Source organism: Apodemus sylvaticus, chromosome 4 (assembly GCF_947179515.1).
Source record: "Apodemus sylvaticus chromosome 4, mApoSyl1.1, whole genome shotgun sequence".
Classification (NCBI taxonomy): domain Eukaryota; kingdom Metazoa; phylum Chordata; class Mammalia; order Rodentia; family Muridae; genus Apodemus; species Apodemus sylvaticus.
Window position 1 is genome coordinate 26,363,358 of NC_067475.1, and position 18,195 is coordinate 26,381,552.

General features: G+C 37.1%; 1 protein-coding gene across 7 annotated transcripts in view; it reads left to right on the forward strand.

Annotated features, from left to right (window-relative positions):
* The window catches only part of Bank1 (B cell scaffold protein with ankyrin repeats 1), a 274,298-nt gene that overhangs the window by 25,064 nt on the left and 231,039 nt on the right, over positions 1-18,195 (forward strand). For 5 of the 7 annotated variants that reach the window (XM_052179174.1, XM_052179172.1, XM_052179173.1 and 2 more), the window contains exon 2: positions 16,650-17,048. The exons of the other annotated variants lie outside the window; for them this stretch is intronic. In XM_052179174.1, the coding sequence (XP_052035134.1) occupies positions 16,650-17,048 (399 nt within the window). The remainder of the gene's footprint in view (positions 1-16,649; positions 17,049-18,195) is intronic. 7 annotated transcript variants of the gene reach the window in all.

Here is an 18,195-nt window from a genome sequence, read left to right on the forward strand (position 1 = left end):
AGTATTGGAAAGTTTAGTATTCAAAAATCACATACAAAATAATACCCAAAACAACAATTTTAATTCTTAGACTGTGGGTTGTGATCAGGTTCATTATCATGTTCTTGTCTCTTATGATTTTGTTAATGTGATGCATGGAGTGTGAGTATTTATAGTAGTGAAAACAGATCTTTACAGTTGTTAGTCTGAGGTCATCCATTTGTAATTATTTCTCACTGAATCACATATTGACTAGACCCTAACATCTTTTCCCCCTCACTCACCATCTCTTACCTTTTATAGCTTTTGATAAACACTATAGATACATATGATGCACTGGAGACTTCTCATCTAGATGTTTAAGTGTGTAGTTTCACATTTGATATCCTATTCAAGTAGGTAATTTGGACTTCATTTGAACAAAGCACATTATTGTATCAAAGTAGAGTTGGACTAAAGGAAATTATCTAATGAACTGAATATGCATTGTATCTTCTAATAAATAACATAAGCTGTATGGATTTCTCCATTTCACACAGGGAAGACTAAGATTTTTTCCCTTTTTTCTGTCAAAAACATTTTAGGAATTAAGAACCATGGGTAAATAATTCAGTATGGTACTTGGCATGAGAAATATTATATTAAAATATGTATAGTTCTTCTTATATATCACTGGACATAGAATTACCCAAGTACTTGCTTTGATTATTTTTTGGACTCTCTTCCTGTGAAATTAAGTTCTTAAGTGGCTTTCAAGAGTGTGTCTATGTTTGTAATACCTGAGTAGAATTCCATTGTGTAAATGAAACACATTTTCTTTATCCATTCTTCAGTTGAGGGATATCTAGGTTGTTTCTGTTTTCTGGATATTATCATGAAGTGGCTGTAAACATTGTTGAACAACTGTGCTTGTAGTAAAGTGTAGGGAATTTGTGTTTTGAGGTAGAATTATTCCCAAGTTTTTGTTTGTTTTTTTTGAGAAAATACCAAAATTATTTTCAAGGTGGTTTTACAAGATTCCACTCCCACCAGCAATGGAAGACTGTTCCCCTTGCTCCACTTCTTAGCAAGTGTGTGCTGTCACTTGAGTTTTTTGATTTTAGCCATTCTGGCAGGTGCACGATGGAATCCTGGAGTTGTTTTGATTTGCATTCGCCTGAAGACTAAGGTTATTGTATGTGTTTTGTTTTGTTTTGTTTAAGTACTTCTTGGCCATTCAAGATTCCTCTATTAAGAATTACCAGGACAGAGAAATGGGAGCAGGGGTGATTGGGGAATGGGCAGAGGGAAGACGGCTTATGGGACTTATGGGGAACGGGGAACCAGTAAAGGGGAAATTATTTGGAATGTAAACAAAGAATATAGAAAATTAAAAAAATAAATAAGTAAAAAGAATTCTCTGTTTGGTTCTGTACCCCATTTTTAATTGTATTATTTGTTTTGTTGATGTCTACTTTCTTGAGTTCTTTATATATTTTAGATATTAGTCCTCTTGCCAGATGTAGGGTTGGTGAAAATCTTTTCCCATTCTGTAAGCTGATATTATTTCTGTTGATACTGTCCTGAGTCTTGCAAAAGCTTTTCAGTTTCCTGAAATCCCAAATGTTAATCGTTGATCTTAGTGCCCAAGCTATTGGGGTCCTATTCAGAAAACTGCCTCCTGTGCCAACCAATTCAAGGCAGTTCCCAATTTCTCTTCTATTAGATTTAGCAGATCTGGTTTTACTTTGAGGTTTTTGTTCCACTTGGAGTTAAGTTTTGTGCAAGGTGATAGACATGGGTCTAATTGCCTTCTTCATACAGACACCCAGTTAGACCAGTGCCATTTGTAGAAGATGCTTTCATTTTTCCACTGTATACTCTTGGCTTCTTTGTCAAATATCAAACATCCATACATGTGTGGCTTTCTTTTTTCTGGGTCTTAGATTCTATCCATTGATGAACCTGTCTGTTTTTGTGACAATACCGTGCTGTTTTTATTATTATTGCTCTGTAGTATAGTTTGAAGTCAGTGATAGTGGTAACTCTAGAAGTTCTTTTATTGTACAGGATTATATTAGCTATCCTGAGTATTTTTTAAGGATATTTCCCTTACTTTTAGAAGAGAATAGGCTTGAAAGTGGCCCTGAAGTAGTTGCTGTTGACTGCTGCCCCAGGCCAAAAGGATTTTCTAGAGATTTCTAGTATTTGGCTCCCTTGCTTCCCAGAAGTCTTGTTTACAGTGAACAGGAGCCCCGGGGGCTTTTAGGGAAATTCTGCGGGGTGGCAGGAGACATGCTTCACTGGTTTGCAACTTCTCTTCTAGTTAGAGATGATGAAGGGGTTCCAGACATTAGATGATTCTTGTCTGCTGGATTTACATGCATTAAATGCATAGATGTCCAACAATACTTTATTTCCATATGTACTTGCTTTCTAGAATGTAGCTTTCCAAAGTGCTCACCAGTCTCCACCATCTACTTAAATCTCCAGTTTACATAAGTGGGGATTAAATTTTTCATAAGGTTGTGAAAGGTTTGTTCTTGATCTATAATGCATTTATAATGTGTCACATGCAATTCTGTACAGAGCAAAACTCTTGGAAGATATTGCTATCAAAAGCAGTAATTGAAAGTTTGCTTATATAACTTTAAACTCTTTTGAGAGTTTCAGGTCATGTGAAGGGTATTGCTTGGTAGCAGTGAAGGCTTAGTTTACAGGCATTGCTTTACATGCTAGATAAGCTACATTCATGAAAGGATTTCAGGAAGGAAGAAAAGTTATTAGGTCATTCTTCAGTAGTCATGATTAGCCTCCCTACACTGACCCTTCTCTCTTATTCTCCATTACTTTCACTGTCTTGTGTTTTTTAAAAAAACTGAATGAATTGAGGATGAAGGGAAGGTAAAGCAAGAGACAGCCAGCAGTTTCCTCTAGCTCAGAAATACCATCACAGACATGGAATTAGCTGTGCGCCCAGATTTGTTCTCTTTAATCTCAGCAAATGATCCTGCTGCTGTCTGTTGGGCTCATGCCATGGAAAGAACTGAAGTTTTATTTCAGTTCATATTAATATTGCTTTGCACTGTTCTTTGATAGTTGAAGCACTGTTTGACACTAGAATATTTAAGATTAGTGGTTTCTTCGTGGTGTGGCCTTGGATATGTTTCTTAAGCTTTTTAGATTATTCTCAAGTTTAAAATTTCATATTTGAGTCAAAAGCCTGTAATACCTGAATACTCTAAAAGCATACCATAATGTCCTTGTAGATGTACACTGCATATTATTATCATCAAATATATTTCAGTGTAGTTATTTTGAAATGTGGCTTATGTACATGCAAATGTTAAGACCTTCTCACTGAATGAACTCAGGACTGCAGTGGTGACAAGGCTGAGATGGAGCAATACATACATATATCGAGATAAATAAGAAAGAATTCAAAATAATTAGGTAGAAAGGGAAAACAACTGTATATTGGTTTACATTTATATTTTTTAAAAAATGGAATCTATAGCAAGAGGCCTTAAAATTGGAGAGAAATACGTACATAGTGTAGGGACCACAGGCCAATGGCTAGTATGAACACATGCCCACACCTGCTATTAAAACATAATGAGATGCAATAATAGGAATGGGATCCTGTTTAGAATGCTTTGATCTGTTTTATCTCTTAGGTTTGAAGAAAATATAGCCTGGCTGGACCATGATATGTTTTCCATAGCTTTATTAGCATTATAAAACTACAGACAAACAATTTTAAACAGTAAATTCTCTAAACTATAGAATAAAATTGTAAGCATGATACAGGATCCTTACCAGGCATCAGTTTGAAGCCCAGATACTAGACTTTACATTGATCATTGGTCAGACTTTCCAGTTGGAATTTCCAAGCTGTGATTTTTGATTTTCCAATTACATAAGTAAATATCTCCTAAAACATCTAAAGAAAATTCATTTCTCTTATGTCAAATTCAGACTTCATAGACATGTGTAATAGGATAATATGGATACTTCAAAATTAATAGAATATAAATACACTTTATTCTATAGTGGTGGTATTGAAACCAATAAAGATAAATTTTTTAAACCTTATGTTTTCTATTAATTTTTGGAATATATGGTTTTATAGCCAAAAAATGTTGGCGTATAACCTTTACAAATAAAATTGACTCTACTGTGTACCTATAAAGAAATCTGCATGTTTACGAACTAATAGTTGCATGAGTTTAGTATTGATAGTATTTCTGTTGAATGTCTTCAGAACATCAGCCTTAAATTCTGTGTAATTATATGTTTTCCTTAAAATCAAATGTTTGCTTTTCCATGGAGCAAGGGCTTTGTGAGGTGAATTTTCTTAGGACCATATAAAACCTATGTAACTTTGATCCTATTGCAGCATCTGCTGTAACACTAACACATTTTCAGTGAACATTTGCTGATTGGCAGTGTGGTCACAGGCTTGTGCAGGTTCAGTTACTCAAAAAAGAAACTAGGAAATGTGAGTTCACATCAAATCTGCCTTTCTATAAACCACAAAGCACATAAGAAAGCCATTATATGGAAGAATGGAGTGTAAAGCTTATGCTTCCCAGCGTGTTTCTTATTTAGTAACTTTGTTTGGGTATTTAATTCTGAGATTAAATAGGTCTATCCTCACCACTCTTTTCTTTCTTAAATTCAGTGGAGCTGCATAGCTTAAGCCAGGCAATATTTTCTTCAAAGCCAAGAGTCTAGATCAAAGTACACAAAATGTTGTTAGCGATAAACTATTTTCCTTCCACTGGTCTCTTTCAGAGGCATTATGGGTAGGTGCATGATGTAGGAAATACTCGCTTTTTCACTTTTCTCCAGAAACTAAACCCGAGCATTAATTGATTTCTTTGTCTATAAAATGAGCCAATTGAAGCCAAATCAGACATATAAAGGCAAGTTTATTAAGAGGCAGCTTTCTGGTGAGTTCACTGATCTCACAGGGGGAGGTCAATGAATTCATACACCCAGGGCTAAAGCAAGGGGGATTTATGGGTTTGGGGCATGGGATGATGAAATCTGAGCTAGGAGCTGGGATTATGCCTTATAAGGTAAAAATGCTGAGTCCCTGGGCAGGCACTTATGGGAGAGTAGCCAGAAAGGCAGTGACCTTCAGACATCTCCTGTGAGCCTGAAAGTTTCTTCCTGCTGGCAGGCTTGAGGGAAGAAGAGCAAATGGAGTTCCTTACCTTATTCAGGCGATGAGGCTATGCATGTATATTGAAGAATGGTACAGCGCTAATAAGGGTCAATGTCATCGGAATGTGAACTACCCATCCATGAAACAAACTTTTCCCATCAACATTGCCCACATTTTACTATGTTCTACTTTGTAATAAAATTTAGTTATTCATACCTTAATCAATTATATTCTTCTCTAGTGACTAGCTCGACTGCATAACTCCTGTAGTTAGAAATTAATCTTTATGAGTACTCAATAGGAACTCATACATTAGTTTTCAAAAAGAAAGAGGTCACCGGGAAAATAAGGCATGTGTCCCTTTAGAATCTGAGGAATAACTATTACAGAACCCCTGGTAAAAGTTGCTGAAAATGTTATGAAGTATTGTTGGAAGAAGAAATCCCACATTATCTGGTGATGGGCTAGTCTGTACTATGGTCTGAATGCATAGCAGACCTTGTGTGACTATGGGTCTTATTCACAACTGGTAAGCTTATGTGGTCATCTGCCCGGCTGTCCTTCAGCACACTAGTCTACATGTAAAACTTCTGGCTTCTAGAAGGCTTTCTAATATAGAGGAACTACAAACTTCAATACGGTTTATAATTCTGTCAGGACATAAATGTGTTGTATATCATGATATTTCAGGAGCTGGCTCTATCATTATCTGTATACTTAATTTTGTCAATTATATGTTTTGTATATTATATGAAATGATATATGTATTATTGTGATGCATTGATATAGTTGGTATTTGTACAGATTTTATTGTGATAGCAAACATAGTTATGAGCAAAGTCAGTGGATAGTTGTTGGCATTGCTGACAAGTGACTGAAAATTTATTATTTTATTATTTAGCTCACTGATATTATAAAATGTAATTATTTTTTAGTGTATTTGTTGCATACTCTGAGTGAGGTCCTAAGTTCTAGCACTACAAGTAAGTATATTAAAATACTCCTAGGACATCTCCATGGGCCCCAATGGAGCCTTCATTAGATAGTAATAGGGAAGATACCATTTATCATTAAGATAAACTACAAGCATTCTCATTCCTACACTGTGATATTTTGTGTCTTTGGGAATCTGTGTCAGTTGGAGGCACTGAGTAATTATCTCTAGAAGATGTTTATGGGAATTTTACTAAGGGTATTCTTTCTACTGTGTACACAGATGCCAGTCATTATGGGAAGGCTTAGTGGATGCTCAAGAGATCCATAGATAGAATAGTGCTTTGCCAAAGGGGCAAACTTTTCATCAGTTAATGCCCTTTGAGTCTAAACATTGGCTTAAGAGTCTCTGGAGTTTGGAGAGATGACTTAGTTGCTTCAAACGTATGCTGCTCTTTTACAAGTCTCTAAATTTTCTTTGAATAGTTCCAGGCATTCTGTTTTCTATCTTTAAATCTAGAATTGTTTTATTTTTAAAGATAAAATAGAAACTTTTGGGGCATACATTTTTTTTCATTTCATAGACCATTAAATTACCACAATAATTATTGGGGGTAAGAAACTGATATTCAATCTCTTTATTAATTGTGCCATTTGCTCTCTCCAAGGCAGACTCCCTTATTCTCTATGCACACTAAAAGTTCAGTGCAAGGGTCTAATCATAGCCCTTGTAGTTGTGTTTCAGGGGACAAACAGCACAGTACTTATATGGATGGCCTCCTTAATGCTCTGTGAAGAGAGAGAACATTCTAGATAGGAGGTTAGCTAACTATAGTCAGATACTGATCAACCAATGTCCTGTTTGTGCTTTACTTGTGAGCTTAGAATTCTTTTTATAGCTTCAAAGTGTCAACGGGAGGAAGAATAGAAGGAAGAATGAGAAAAGAAGAGAGGAGATAACCTACGTGGCCCACACAGCCCAAAGTATTTACCATCTCACCCTTTATAGGAATTCTGCCTGCTGATTACTGTGCTTGTCATAACAGGAAACTTGTGGCATTTCAGATTCGGTGGTGCTAACAGGCTGTTCATGCCATCTGTGTACTTGAAATAACACATTAGCTCTTGAATACTGCATGAGTACAGCCCTATTGATATATCCAGATATTTGGGTTTGTACATTGCCTTTTCATTCTAATAACCCTTAAAAAGTCACCCCCAAAATACCTTTGAGATTCTCACATTGTGAAAGCCAGGAGTCATTTCTGAATATCAGGTAATGTTTGTAGCATAGCATCCATGTGAATGGGTGCACAGGATCAGAGAAAGTCCCAGAGCTGCAAAACAGAACAAAGAAGTGATGTACTGAAGAACTGATGGCTAATGGCTACAGCTGGTGGACCAGAGGCATGTGAGATTACATACATACATACACACATACACACATACATACATACATACATACATACATGCACACATACATACATACACACATACAAACACACACACACATACATACATACTACATACATACATACATACACACATGTCTGTGTGTAGTGTTGACTGCATAGACTTATGCAAATTATGTAGGAAACATGAGGCACTTTTGCCTCTGTGAATAATTGATCCCAACCAATTTTCTTGGAGGAGAAATAGGAGCGAGTGTTTCACCATCTAAATACCATTAGAAAGTCCCAGTTTTTGTCTCCTTTTACACAGAAAATAGCTTTACAGAGTTGATATATAAAACTGAATCAACTGTATTTACTGAATGACTGAAATAAAGGTATGTGCACAGCTTCTGAACTTCCCAGAAAAACAAAACTAACAAACAAACAAAAACATGTTCTAGAAGGCTGATTGATTAGAATTTCATGATTGTAAAAAGCTGGAATGTTACAGATTTAGGGAGAAAATTATCATTAGTCTCCTTTAGAGCCATCCATAGTGAACTTCTTTTTAAAAAGTGTGTGTGTATATGTGCATGTGTATGTTGTGTGTGATATCTGTATGTGGTGTGTGTGGTATATTTTTGTGCTTGCATGTAGCTACATGTATGTGTGATGTGTGTGTAGCATGTATGTCTGGTTTGTGATGTGTGTATGCATCTGTGTGGTGTGTATGTGACTGCATGTGTGTGATATGTGTGATGTGTATGTGCATGTGTATGATATATGTAATGTGTGTGATATGTGTGCATGTGTGTGCATTGTGTGATATGTGTGATGTGTGTGCATGTGTATGGTATGTGGGGTTTGTGTGTGTATGTATGTAATATGTGGTATGTGTGTGTGTATGTGTGTGTGTGTATGTGTGTGTGTGTGAGTGTGTGTGAGTGTGTGTGTGTGTGTGTGTGTGTGTGTGTGTGTGATCAGAGGGCAATGCTTAACAAATAGGCTACCCAGGCACTTTGTAGAATGCTGAGATAGAGCTCCGGTCATCAGCGCACTCGAGTGTCTCTACACACTCTTGAATACATTCTCAGTGGATTATTAATGTTCACCAATCCCCAAACTAAAAATGCAAGCAGATAGCTAGAGCCAGAGATAGATGCAAGCAGGCTTCTCTGCTTTACTGTAATCTCCCTACCTGCTGGCAGCACTGATTTACTTAGTCATTTCCTTGCCTTTCAATATTTCCCCCCTTCTGTGATGATAAAATGCTGTATAATTAGTGCTTCTTTGTTGGAACATGTCATTCAGGCAACCTGAATCCATGTTCTCAGGTCCTGGCAATCCATATTTCACTCAGAACAAACTACTTCTTACACTCTTTGAAATAAGAGCTGTGTTTTTCATTAATGTGCATGATTATAACAAGGTGAAGTATCATGACTATAACTTTTATTATATCATTTTCTAACTTTTTCCAGGATCTAAAATGGCCTTTTTTTATGCCAGGAAAACACTCAATCACTGAGCAGCATCTAGACCTTATATTCTTTCACTCTTTGTCAATAAAAGTATGGTTTTGGAAATTAGAATCTTGCAATATTTTCCCATTATGTATAATGAAATCTTAGGTTGAGATTGGATCTTATTCAATGGGAAGAAAAGTGCTTATTTGAAGCTAAGATTATAGAAAAGAATTTTGATTTATGTTTAGCTTTGTTCTTTTGAAAATATATGTAATTTTCTCTATAAAAACGATTGTCAATATAAATTATTGATACAAAGTTCCTTTCAGATTAAAAATTCATTACAGTACTTTATAAGACAAATGAGACATTATTGAATCTGACAGAATAAGTTAAAAAAGTTAGTACAGCCATATTTTATTCTAGAAAACCAATTTGTTAGGATAAAGAAACAGTCTGCAGGCAGGAGTATTGCATGACTTATATCTACTCTATAGTACAGGTTATAACCGTGAGATCACTGGCTCCTTTGGTGATGGCAGAAATAAACTAGACATAGAATAGAAGCATAGAAATAGCTATGTCTAAGGTGCTATGAATTAGCCTTGTACCATTTCCCAGTAGGCAAAGAGAGGTAGAGTCTTAGCATGTTCACCTGGGATTTACTAGTCAATCCCTTGCTTATAGTTGATCTAGATGGTGGGTGGTGCCCGTGCATATGAAAAATAGAAGCCTGTCTAAAGGAGGGACTCCAAATGCAGCCACTCTGGGCTCACTGTCATGGGGCTTTTTGGTGATGCAACTGATCTTAAGTCATATTTTTTCCTTTAAGTAACAGCTCACCCATGCTGTTAATGACCATATAGTTACCCTTAACTCATTGGGTCACTAAGCTAGGTTTACATGGACCATTGCTATGATCTTATATCTGTGCCCTACCTCCAGTGATTGTATAGGCTTGTTCAAAACTTCCCAGCAGGTCATATGACACTGATGTGCAATTCTTTCCTTACTTTTATATTCTTAGAGTTGAGACATACGTTTTGAATAACCAATTCACGACTTTAATTGCATCTTCTGCAGTAATGTTCTTTGATTATGTTATATATTTCCAGAAATGAAATTTTATATTTATATGAACTAGGTTCATCATTTATTATCAATTTCCCAACCAATAAAAGTTGGCTGATCTCTACAATAGCACCCTTCCTTAAATAGAGAGAATAATGATTTATATTTGATTTAGTTCAAGTATGTAAAATGAAGTGCATTGCCTCCAGACTACTCAGGATAACTCAGGGATAATTCCTTTTGGATTTGCAGTCTATATATTACTGTAGAATACACTTCTCTATTTTAGGACGAAGAACAAGAGTGTCATAGATATGAGTACAACTTCTACTAACTTTTGGGTTTGGACTCAACTCAATTTCCTATGAAAAGAATCAAAGGCAATACAAAGGTCCCTGATTACCTTTGTGGCTCTGACAAATTCCCCTCTGAGAGTGATCTTTGGTGAGTGAAAATGTCTACCTCTCTCACCTTATGAGTTAAATGAATGAGTTCAGGGACAGGGTTGGAGGACACCGGAACTGAACCCCTCCCTCAATAGCCTGTAAAACCAGTGTTGACTTTCATCAATATATACAAATCTGTCTGTGAGACCTGAGATTTGAAGACATTAAAGAAGAGGACTATTGTCTTACGTAGATAGCTTCAGTTTCAGTGTACTTGTATAGATTAACAAAGAAAGCAATGATCCTAGGAAAGATTTTTGAGTTCAGAAAAACATGTAAACTAACACCAGTAAACACCTACTAAATATTAACAGAGCAGTCCTTTCCCAGAACTTTATCTGACCAGACCACCTTAAAGACAATTGCATGGCATGTAGTATAGATTCTGTGTGGCAAAGCATGCAAGTAAGGCAGAAGAACAGCACTTAGCCTATCCTTTAACCAGATTGAGTTCTATAGCTATGTCCTAACATTCAAGAAGAATAAACATATTTTAGAAATTAAATGTAAATATTTAACACAGGAGGCACGATATAGCATATCCAAGAACAACCCAGGGATCAAATTGCATTTGAGGTCAAAGGCCCTCTAGATTTTCCCCTAGAATATCTCTCACATTTCTCCAAGACATTGTTCACCATGTGTCATTATTTTGATTCTGTTCTCATAAACCAGGAACTGATCCTTTGGGCTGTCATTACTGGTCTGAAGAGTGGGTCTTATCTCTGACTGTATCCAGGCATCCTGAATTGTACGGGTCATTAATAAATAACTACCTAATTTGCTTTTAAGAGTGCTAAACATTGTCCATCAGGAGGCGTTATACTGCCGCCCCCATCCGACAGACTCATTTCAAACAGGTCTATAAATCACCTGGACAGGAACACATTTCTCAGGAACAGCTGCTTGTTCTAGAGACTTTAAAAACTGCATAAGGCCTGACTGAGCTGCTGATTGGAGCACTCAAAGCTTCAGCCATTGTCCATTCTTGGCCCTCGAGAGTGTTATCTAGAATAAACTATGTTTGGGATGACTTGTCTGAATAATTTCCACAGAGATCACAGGGCATCCCAGAGGGGACCCAGTGACAGTAGGGGACATTATTTAGCGGCATATTGAGGATTCAGAAATTCTCAATAAGTGGTAATTGAGAAAATTAAAGGCCAAATGACTTGCCAGACTCCATCTATCAGGAAGACAGAATGATACTTAGTGCTAATCTTCAGTCTTTTGAAAATTAGCATAAAGAGGTTGTTGACAAGGACAAATAAAACCTAAATGAACATGACCAAGGTTCAGAGTATTGAAAAAGAATAAAGATTGCATCAATTTGGGGGTAAAATATTAGTCATTAAGATTAGCTAACATATTGTATTATTAAACATGAACTTGGTGCTTACCTTCTCAGACTCCATGATGAATGAAAAGACAATGCTGTTCCTTCATGTGCTATTCTTAAATTTATTTCATTAAAGTTTTTCAGTTTATTTACTATCTGCTTTCCAGAGAGCTGTCTTGCTAGCTGTTAAACAATGATGTAATCCAAATGATCTCAGTTGGGTCTGAGCTCAACAGAGACATGTATTCAACTCACCTCTGTTCTTTCTCTAGTTCTCTGCATTGTCATGTCTTCTCTTTGGTTATACTGTATTTGGACTGGATTTTTGTCTGTCACTGACTTTGATTTCCTTTATGTTTCATGGTGAATGGTAGCAAGCTGTGTACCTTGAGGTCCAGTAGCCATTCTGAGATTTCACCTTACACCAGTCAGAATGGCTAAGATTTTATTTAACTTCTTAATATATGTGTAAAATTTTATAATGCACCCACCTTTAAATTTTACAAAATCCTTTCAGATCTGTCATGTTTTTATGATTAGTATCCACTCTTAGGTTTTTAAATATCAGTAGTGTAATCATCTTAATTTATGTGCATCCTGTTCCCCAAACTCACCTGCTATAATCTTGATCAGTCTCAGAGACTACTAAGGAACTCCATCCCCAAACTTCCGTTGGCTACACTTCTTTAATTTCCGTGTTCAGAACACTTGAATTTATATGCATTCTAAAACAGGACATCCTAAAAATTTCTGCTTGTGATCACTTTTTTCCTAAGATTGTCTTCTGTCATTCCATCTATACAGTATAAAGGTCTATAAAATAGTATACACATTAAACATTTGTTGATAATAAATCATAAGGACATTTCTTTTAAAAAATTCTTTGATATATGTATCTGATTTTTATCATTTATTAAAAACAACCAAATCTACATGCAAATAAATGTTTTTACATAAAGAATTAAATATCAGCTGAATATTTGATACTTAAGACACATAGCCTCTTAATGTTTTATCAACTCTGTTCATGCTCTATAATCACCAATCTTGAAGACACCAAAGAAAAAAATGACAAAATAATATTTAGAGAAAACTTTAAAACATGAAAATTTTGTTCAAGTGACAAGCTAAAATTTGCCAAGTGACATTTCATGAAATTGAAGTAATCCACTCAAATAGTAATTTTAAAATATTAATCATCCTAATGCAGTACAATTCAAAGGTATTAATTTTGATGTGCACACTGAGGAATAGCAGTATTAAATATTAAAAGGCTGCTTCCTATAATTAAATCTTATGTTCCTGTAGGAGCAGAGAACTTTGTATGGACAGTTCTAACACTGCAGGTCATAGCATACTGTAGTCTGGAATGTGAGCTGTCGCGTTTCAAGTAGTACGCATTGGCTTTGCATGGCATGACAGTGTGCACAGCACAACTGTGACTTTCACATGTTTAGAACCACATCTGTATTGACGCTTCACAGTGTAAGCTGGGAACACACGGCCAGAAACACCTACACTTCAGTATCCATTTAATGTGGAATTAACTTCTGGTTGCTGGGAGTTTAGGAATCTCTTAACTCCTACCATAGTGTTGCAACCCTCCCTCTCAGGGTCCTTACCCAGAGGTAAAAGAGCTGGAGTCAAAGGTACACACACACACACACACACACACACACACACACACACATATATATATATATATATATATATATCCCCTACTGAGACCAAGATAGAGAGTAATTCCTGAGCTGCGTCAGGCTTCAACAGCCTGACCCACTAACCCTTGTCTCAGATATCCTTATCTGTGTCTAGTGGATTCCATACTTCTGCTCTGTGTGCTTGCTTACTCCTCTCAGTGTAATCTTTTGATTTATCCACATTACATGTAGCCACAGCCCGTTCATTACCACATAGTACAGCGTTGTGTGGAATCAGTAATCTAGGAGAATTTGCCTTTTGAGAACTAACCTGTAATTCCCTGTAATCTGTTGAAATTATTCTGAAGAAATTACACCAAATGCTCTGTTCCCCCTTGTGGTTGACTCGTGTTTTCTTTCTTGATATAGAAGGTTTTATAATAACCATTAAACTAAGGTCAGTCTAATCAACATTTGTTTTATTAAACAAGTTTATTTTCTAGTTGTGCCCCTATTGATTCATATAGCTGGCACCATATATTCATTAGTCTAAGAGTTTTTAAAAAAAAATAGTAAAAGTCTTGGACAGGTGAGATGGCTCAGTGGGTAAAATTTTTCCCATATAGGATTGAGTTTGATCCAGAATCCCAGATCTCTGATAGGATGAGAGAACTGACTTATAAAAGTTATCTTCTTGTTGCCATGTGATGGGTATGCTGTATACTTATTACATGCAGAATACCCATATATATAACACATACATACATACATATACACTATACACATATAAAAATAGTTTTTTAATCTTAAAATATCTTTACAACTGTTATTAGCATGTATTAAGTATACAAATAATGGTGTTTCATTATAAAACGTTTATAATGTAGCATTTTGTGATTCCATTCACCCCCATTTCCTACCTCTTCTCCCCCTTCCATTGTGCTCTTTCTCCTCAGCAGTTAGACTACTTCAGAATATTATGTTTGAATCCATGTGTGGTGTAAGCATAGGCATATGTAATGTGTATTCATGTTTATGTGGATATGTTCACATACGCATGTAAGTGTGCTTCTACACATCTGTGTACATGTGAGGAGGTCAGAGGTTTATGTAAGCTTTTCTTCAATAGCTTTCCACCGTATAGGGTCTCTTATTGAACCTGAAGCTCATGGGTTCAACAAGATAGGCTAACCCATGAGTTCCAGGGATCAGCCTATCTCCAGTATAGGGCTTACAAATGCTACATCCAAATCCGTCCTTCCTTCCTTCCTTCCTCCCTCCCTCCCTCCCTCCCTCCCTCCCTCCCTCCCTCCTTCCCTTCCTTCCTTCCTCCCTCCCTCCCTCCCTCCCTCCCTCCCTCCCTCCCTCCCTCCTTCCCTTCCTTCCTTCCTTCCTTCCTTCCTTCCTTCCTTCCTCCCTCCCTCCCTCCCTCCCTCACTCCCTCCCTCCCTCCCTCCCTCCCTCCCTCCCTCCCTCCTTCCCTTCCTTCCTTCCTTCCTTCCTTCCTTCCTTCCTTCCTTCCTTCCTTCCTTCCTTCCTTCCTTCCTTCCTCCCTCCCTCCCTCCTTCCCTTCCTTCCTTCCTTCCTTCCTTCCTTCCTTCCTTCCTTCCTCCCTCCCTCCCTCCCTCCCTCCCTCCCTCCCTCCCTCCCTCCTTCCCTTCCTTCCTTCCTTCCTTCCTTCCTTCCTTCCTTCCTTCCTTCCTTCCTTCCTTCCTTCCTTCCTTCCTTTCAATGTGGGTTTTGGAGCTCTGGCTTGCATGCTTTTGCCTCAGGTTCTTTATCAACTGACCTCACTCCAAAATCCCCTTACAGCAATTCAGTGAAGCCCTTTCTCATATTGACCACAAGATATTGGGTTATTCATATGTCAAACCCTTTTCTTTTTTATTTTAATCCACCCTGTCATATTTTCCTGCCGTGCTTTCATTTCTTCCTTTTTCAACATTTGCTTTGAAGCATCCAGCTTTGTTTCAGATTGGAAATTAAATATTCCAAATTTCTATACTAGATATTACTTTTAAAACTTTACCTGGATGATTCAGCCTCTTGTTTGTAAATTTTTTAACTCTTGTTTTACTCAACCTCCAGTAGATTTTGTACTCTGAAGGCCTGCCAGTCTCTCCCTTAATTATTTTCACTAGTCCTTGTTTGCTGAATTGTATTTTTTATTGTGATGATCATTGTTATTTTTATTGTCATTTCACATGGTCCCATCAGATAAAGAAGAAAAAAAGAAAAGAAAAAGAGCAATTGGTGCTCCTAATTTATCTAAATCTGCTCATATTTATCTAAATGAATGCTAGACTTTTTTCAATATGGCGAGTAAAATCGCCCTATTTGTTATCCTCCTCTTGTATTTGGTATTATGAGATGGCCTGGCTTCTCCTGCCTGTTCCTACAGACTGAGGGAAAAAGGGAAGACAGGCATAGTTTTTAAATTTCTGAAGGTCTTGGTTGGTCCTTGTAATATCTTCTGCAAAGACCACCATTCTATTCTGATAGAGAGGTTGAATTCGTGGACTTGAGTTATTTCTCAGCTTTGAGGCTGTTTGGTAGGACCTTGACACAGATGCTCTGTGATGCAGTATCAGATAGGAAAGAGATCCCTGAGGAGCCTAAGAATCATGGTTCTGAGTGAGAGATAGTCTTTAGTTCTGTATTTTTCTATAAGAACCTCCTGTGTGTTTCAATATTAACTTTTTATTATTTTTAATTTTAATACATTTTTATTGTGTATGGATAGGAGTGGATATATATAAACCACAGCAGATGTATGGAAGTCAGAGAACAACATATGGGATTCAGTTCTCTCTTTCATGATGTTGGGCACAGAGATTGAACTTGGATGCTGCGGTTGACAGCAGGCATTTTACATACTAAGCAGTCTAGCCAGTCCATAGCTTGTTAATCTATGATACAGTACAGGTAATGACCCTACATCCCTTTTGGTTTTCACTGTTGAGTTCCTTCATGTAAATGCATTTTGAAGAGTAACATTCGTGCAGTGAGGATAAAGAAGGCTCTTGCAGGGTGTGGACTGTGCTATATCTTACAAGTTTTATAATCTGCATGATTACAATAAAGTTAGTACTGTTTTACAGTACTTGTGTCTGCTATAAGCAAATTGTCATGTTTCCAAATGGTATATCACAAGCTTTGAGTATAATAACTTAATGTTATCTTTTCCACTGTAACAAAATTGAAACCTTTCCCTCACTCTTTTTTCCAGGAAATGCAAAAGATATCCTACTGCTACATGAAGAAGATGCTGAGGAATGGGCTCTATACTTGAGAGAAATATTTATGCATGTTGTAGAAAGAGAAGCAATCCTGTTATATCCCTTGCACAGTTTTTCTTCCTCACATTTGGAAGTGCTAAACTTAAATGTTTACAAATGTAAACTTCTGATATTATCTAACAGTCTACTTAAAGACCTGACATCAAAGAAGTGTCAGTTTCTGGAGAAGGTACTTCACTCGAGAGGAAGTGTCGTGACTCTGCTTTGTGGGATGGAGAGCTCAGATCCTTTCTATCAGTTATTCAGTATCCCCAGAAGGAGATGGGAGATCTCTACAGAGCAGGAGCCCGATGACTACCTCTCTGTCATCAGACAGATCTTAGACCAAGGTAGGAATGCCAAACCTTTTTGGCTGTTTTCAAATGTTGATTTGCTTATATTTTGCAATGCAATGGCTGGAGAGATAGCCCAGTGGTTAAGAATAGTGGCTACCTGCTTTTCCAGAAGACTCAAGTTCAATTTCCAACATACACATGACAGTAATTCCAATTTCAGGGGATCAAACACCCTCTTGTGGTCTCCCTGGTCACCAGGCACACTCATGGTACAGGTACACATGAAAAATACCTGTATACAGAAAACAACCATTTATCTTGAGTTTTGCAATTTGAATTTTTAAAGTTTATTTTAAGCCTATAAACAGCTGGTGTCAAGATAAGATTAGAGCATAGATGCCTACTTCATCTAGCAATGCCCTGTCTTGTCCAAGAAATACATTATGGGTCTTCATTTTTAGCTTCATCCCAGTCAAAGCTTATCAATGGCTCTAAACATGGTTACTGCATACACATCTTGCTTCAGGCAACTTGGATGCCATGATAATGGTACAAGAAAGCTCTGCAGCGCTGTGTGCCCGTTTGTTTCTAAAAGATAACATCTGGCGTACCTGGTGTAGCCTGAACTGCTGCTGTCTGTACTCATGCGGTTACCAACCAACAAGCATCCAAAGTCTGAAGACTTGAGTTAGAATCATAGAGCTTCTGTTGTTCTTTTATGTGTGTGTGTATACATATATGTGCATATATACATATAGATGCATATATACATAACTTGTATATACATATACAAGTATATACATATGCATCTATATGTATACATATATATCTATATTCCTTCTTTCTATTTAAACTTTTTTATACTCCGTATTTTATTCCCTTTGTCTACCCTCTGACTGTTCCATATCCCATAACTCCTTCCCACACCCTGTCTCCATGAGGATATCCCCACCCCACCCCCACATCCCACCCCACCAGACCTCTAAGCTCCCTGGGGCCTCCAGTCTCTTGTGGGTTAGGTGTATCTTCCCTGAATGAATCCAGACCCAATAGTCCTCTGCTGTATATGTGTTGGGGGTCTCTTATCAGCTGGTGTATGCTGCCTGGTTGGTATTCCAGTGTCTGAGAGATCTCAGGGGTTCAGGTTAATTGACACTGCTGGTCCTCCTACAGGGTTATCCTCCTCCTCAGCTTCTTTCAG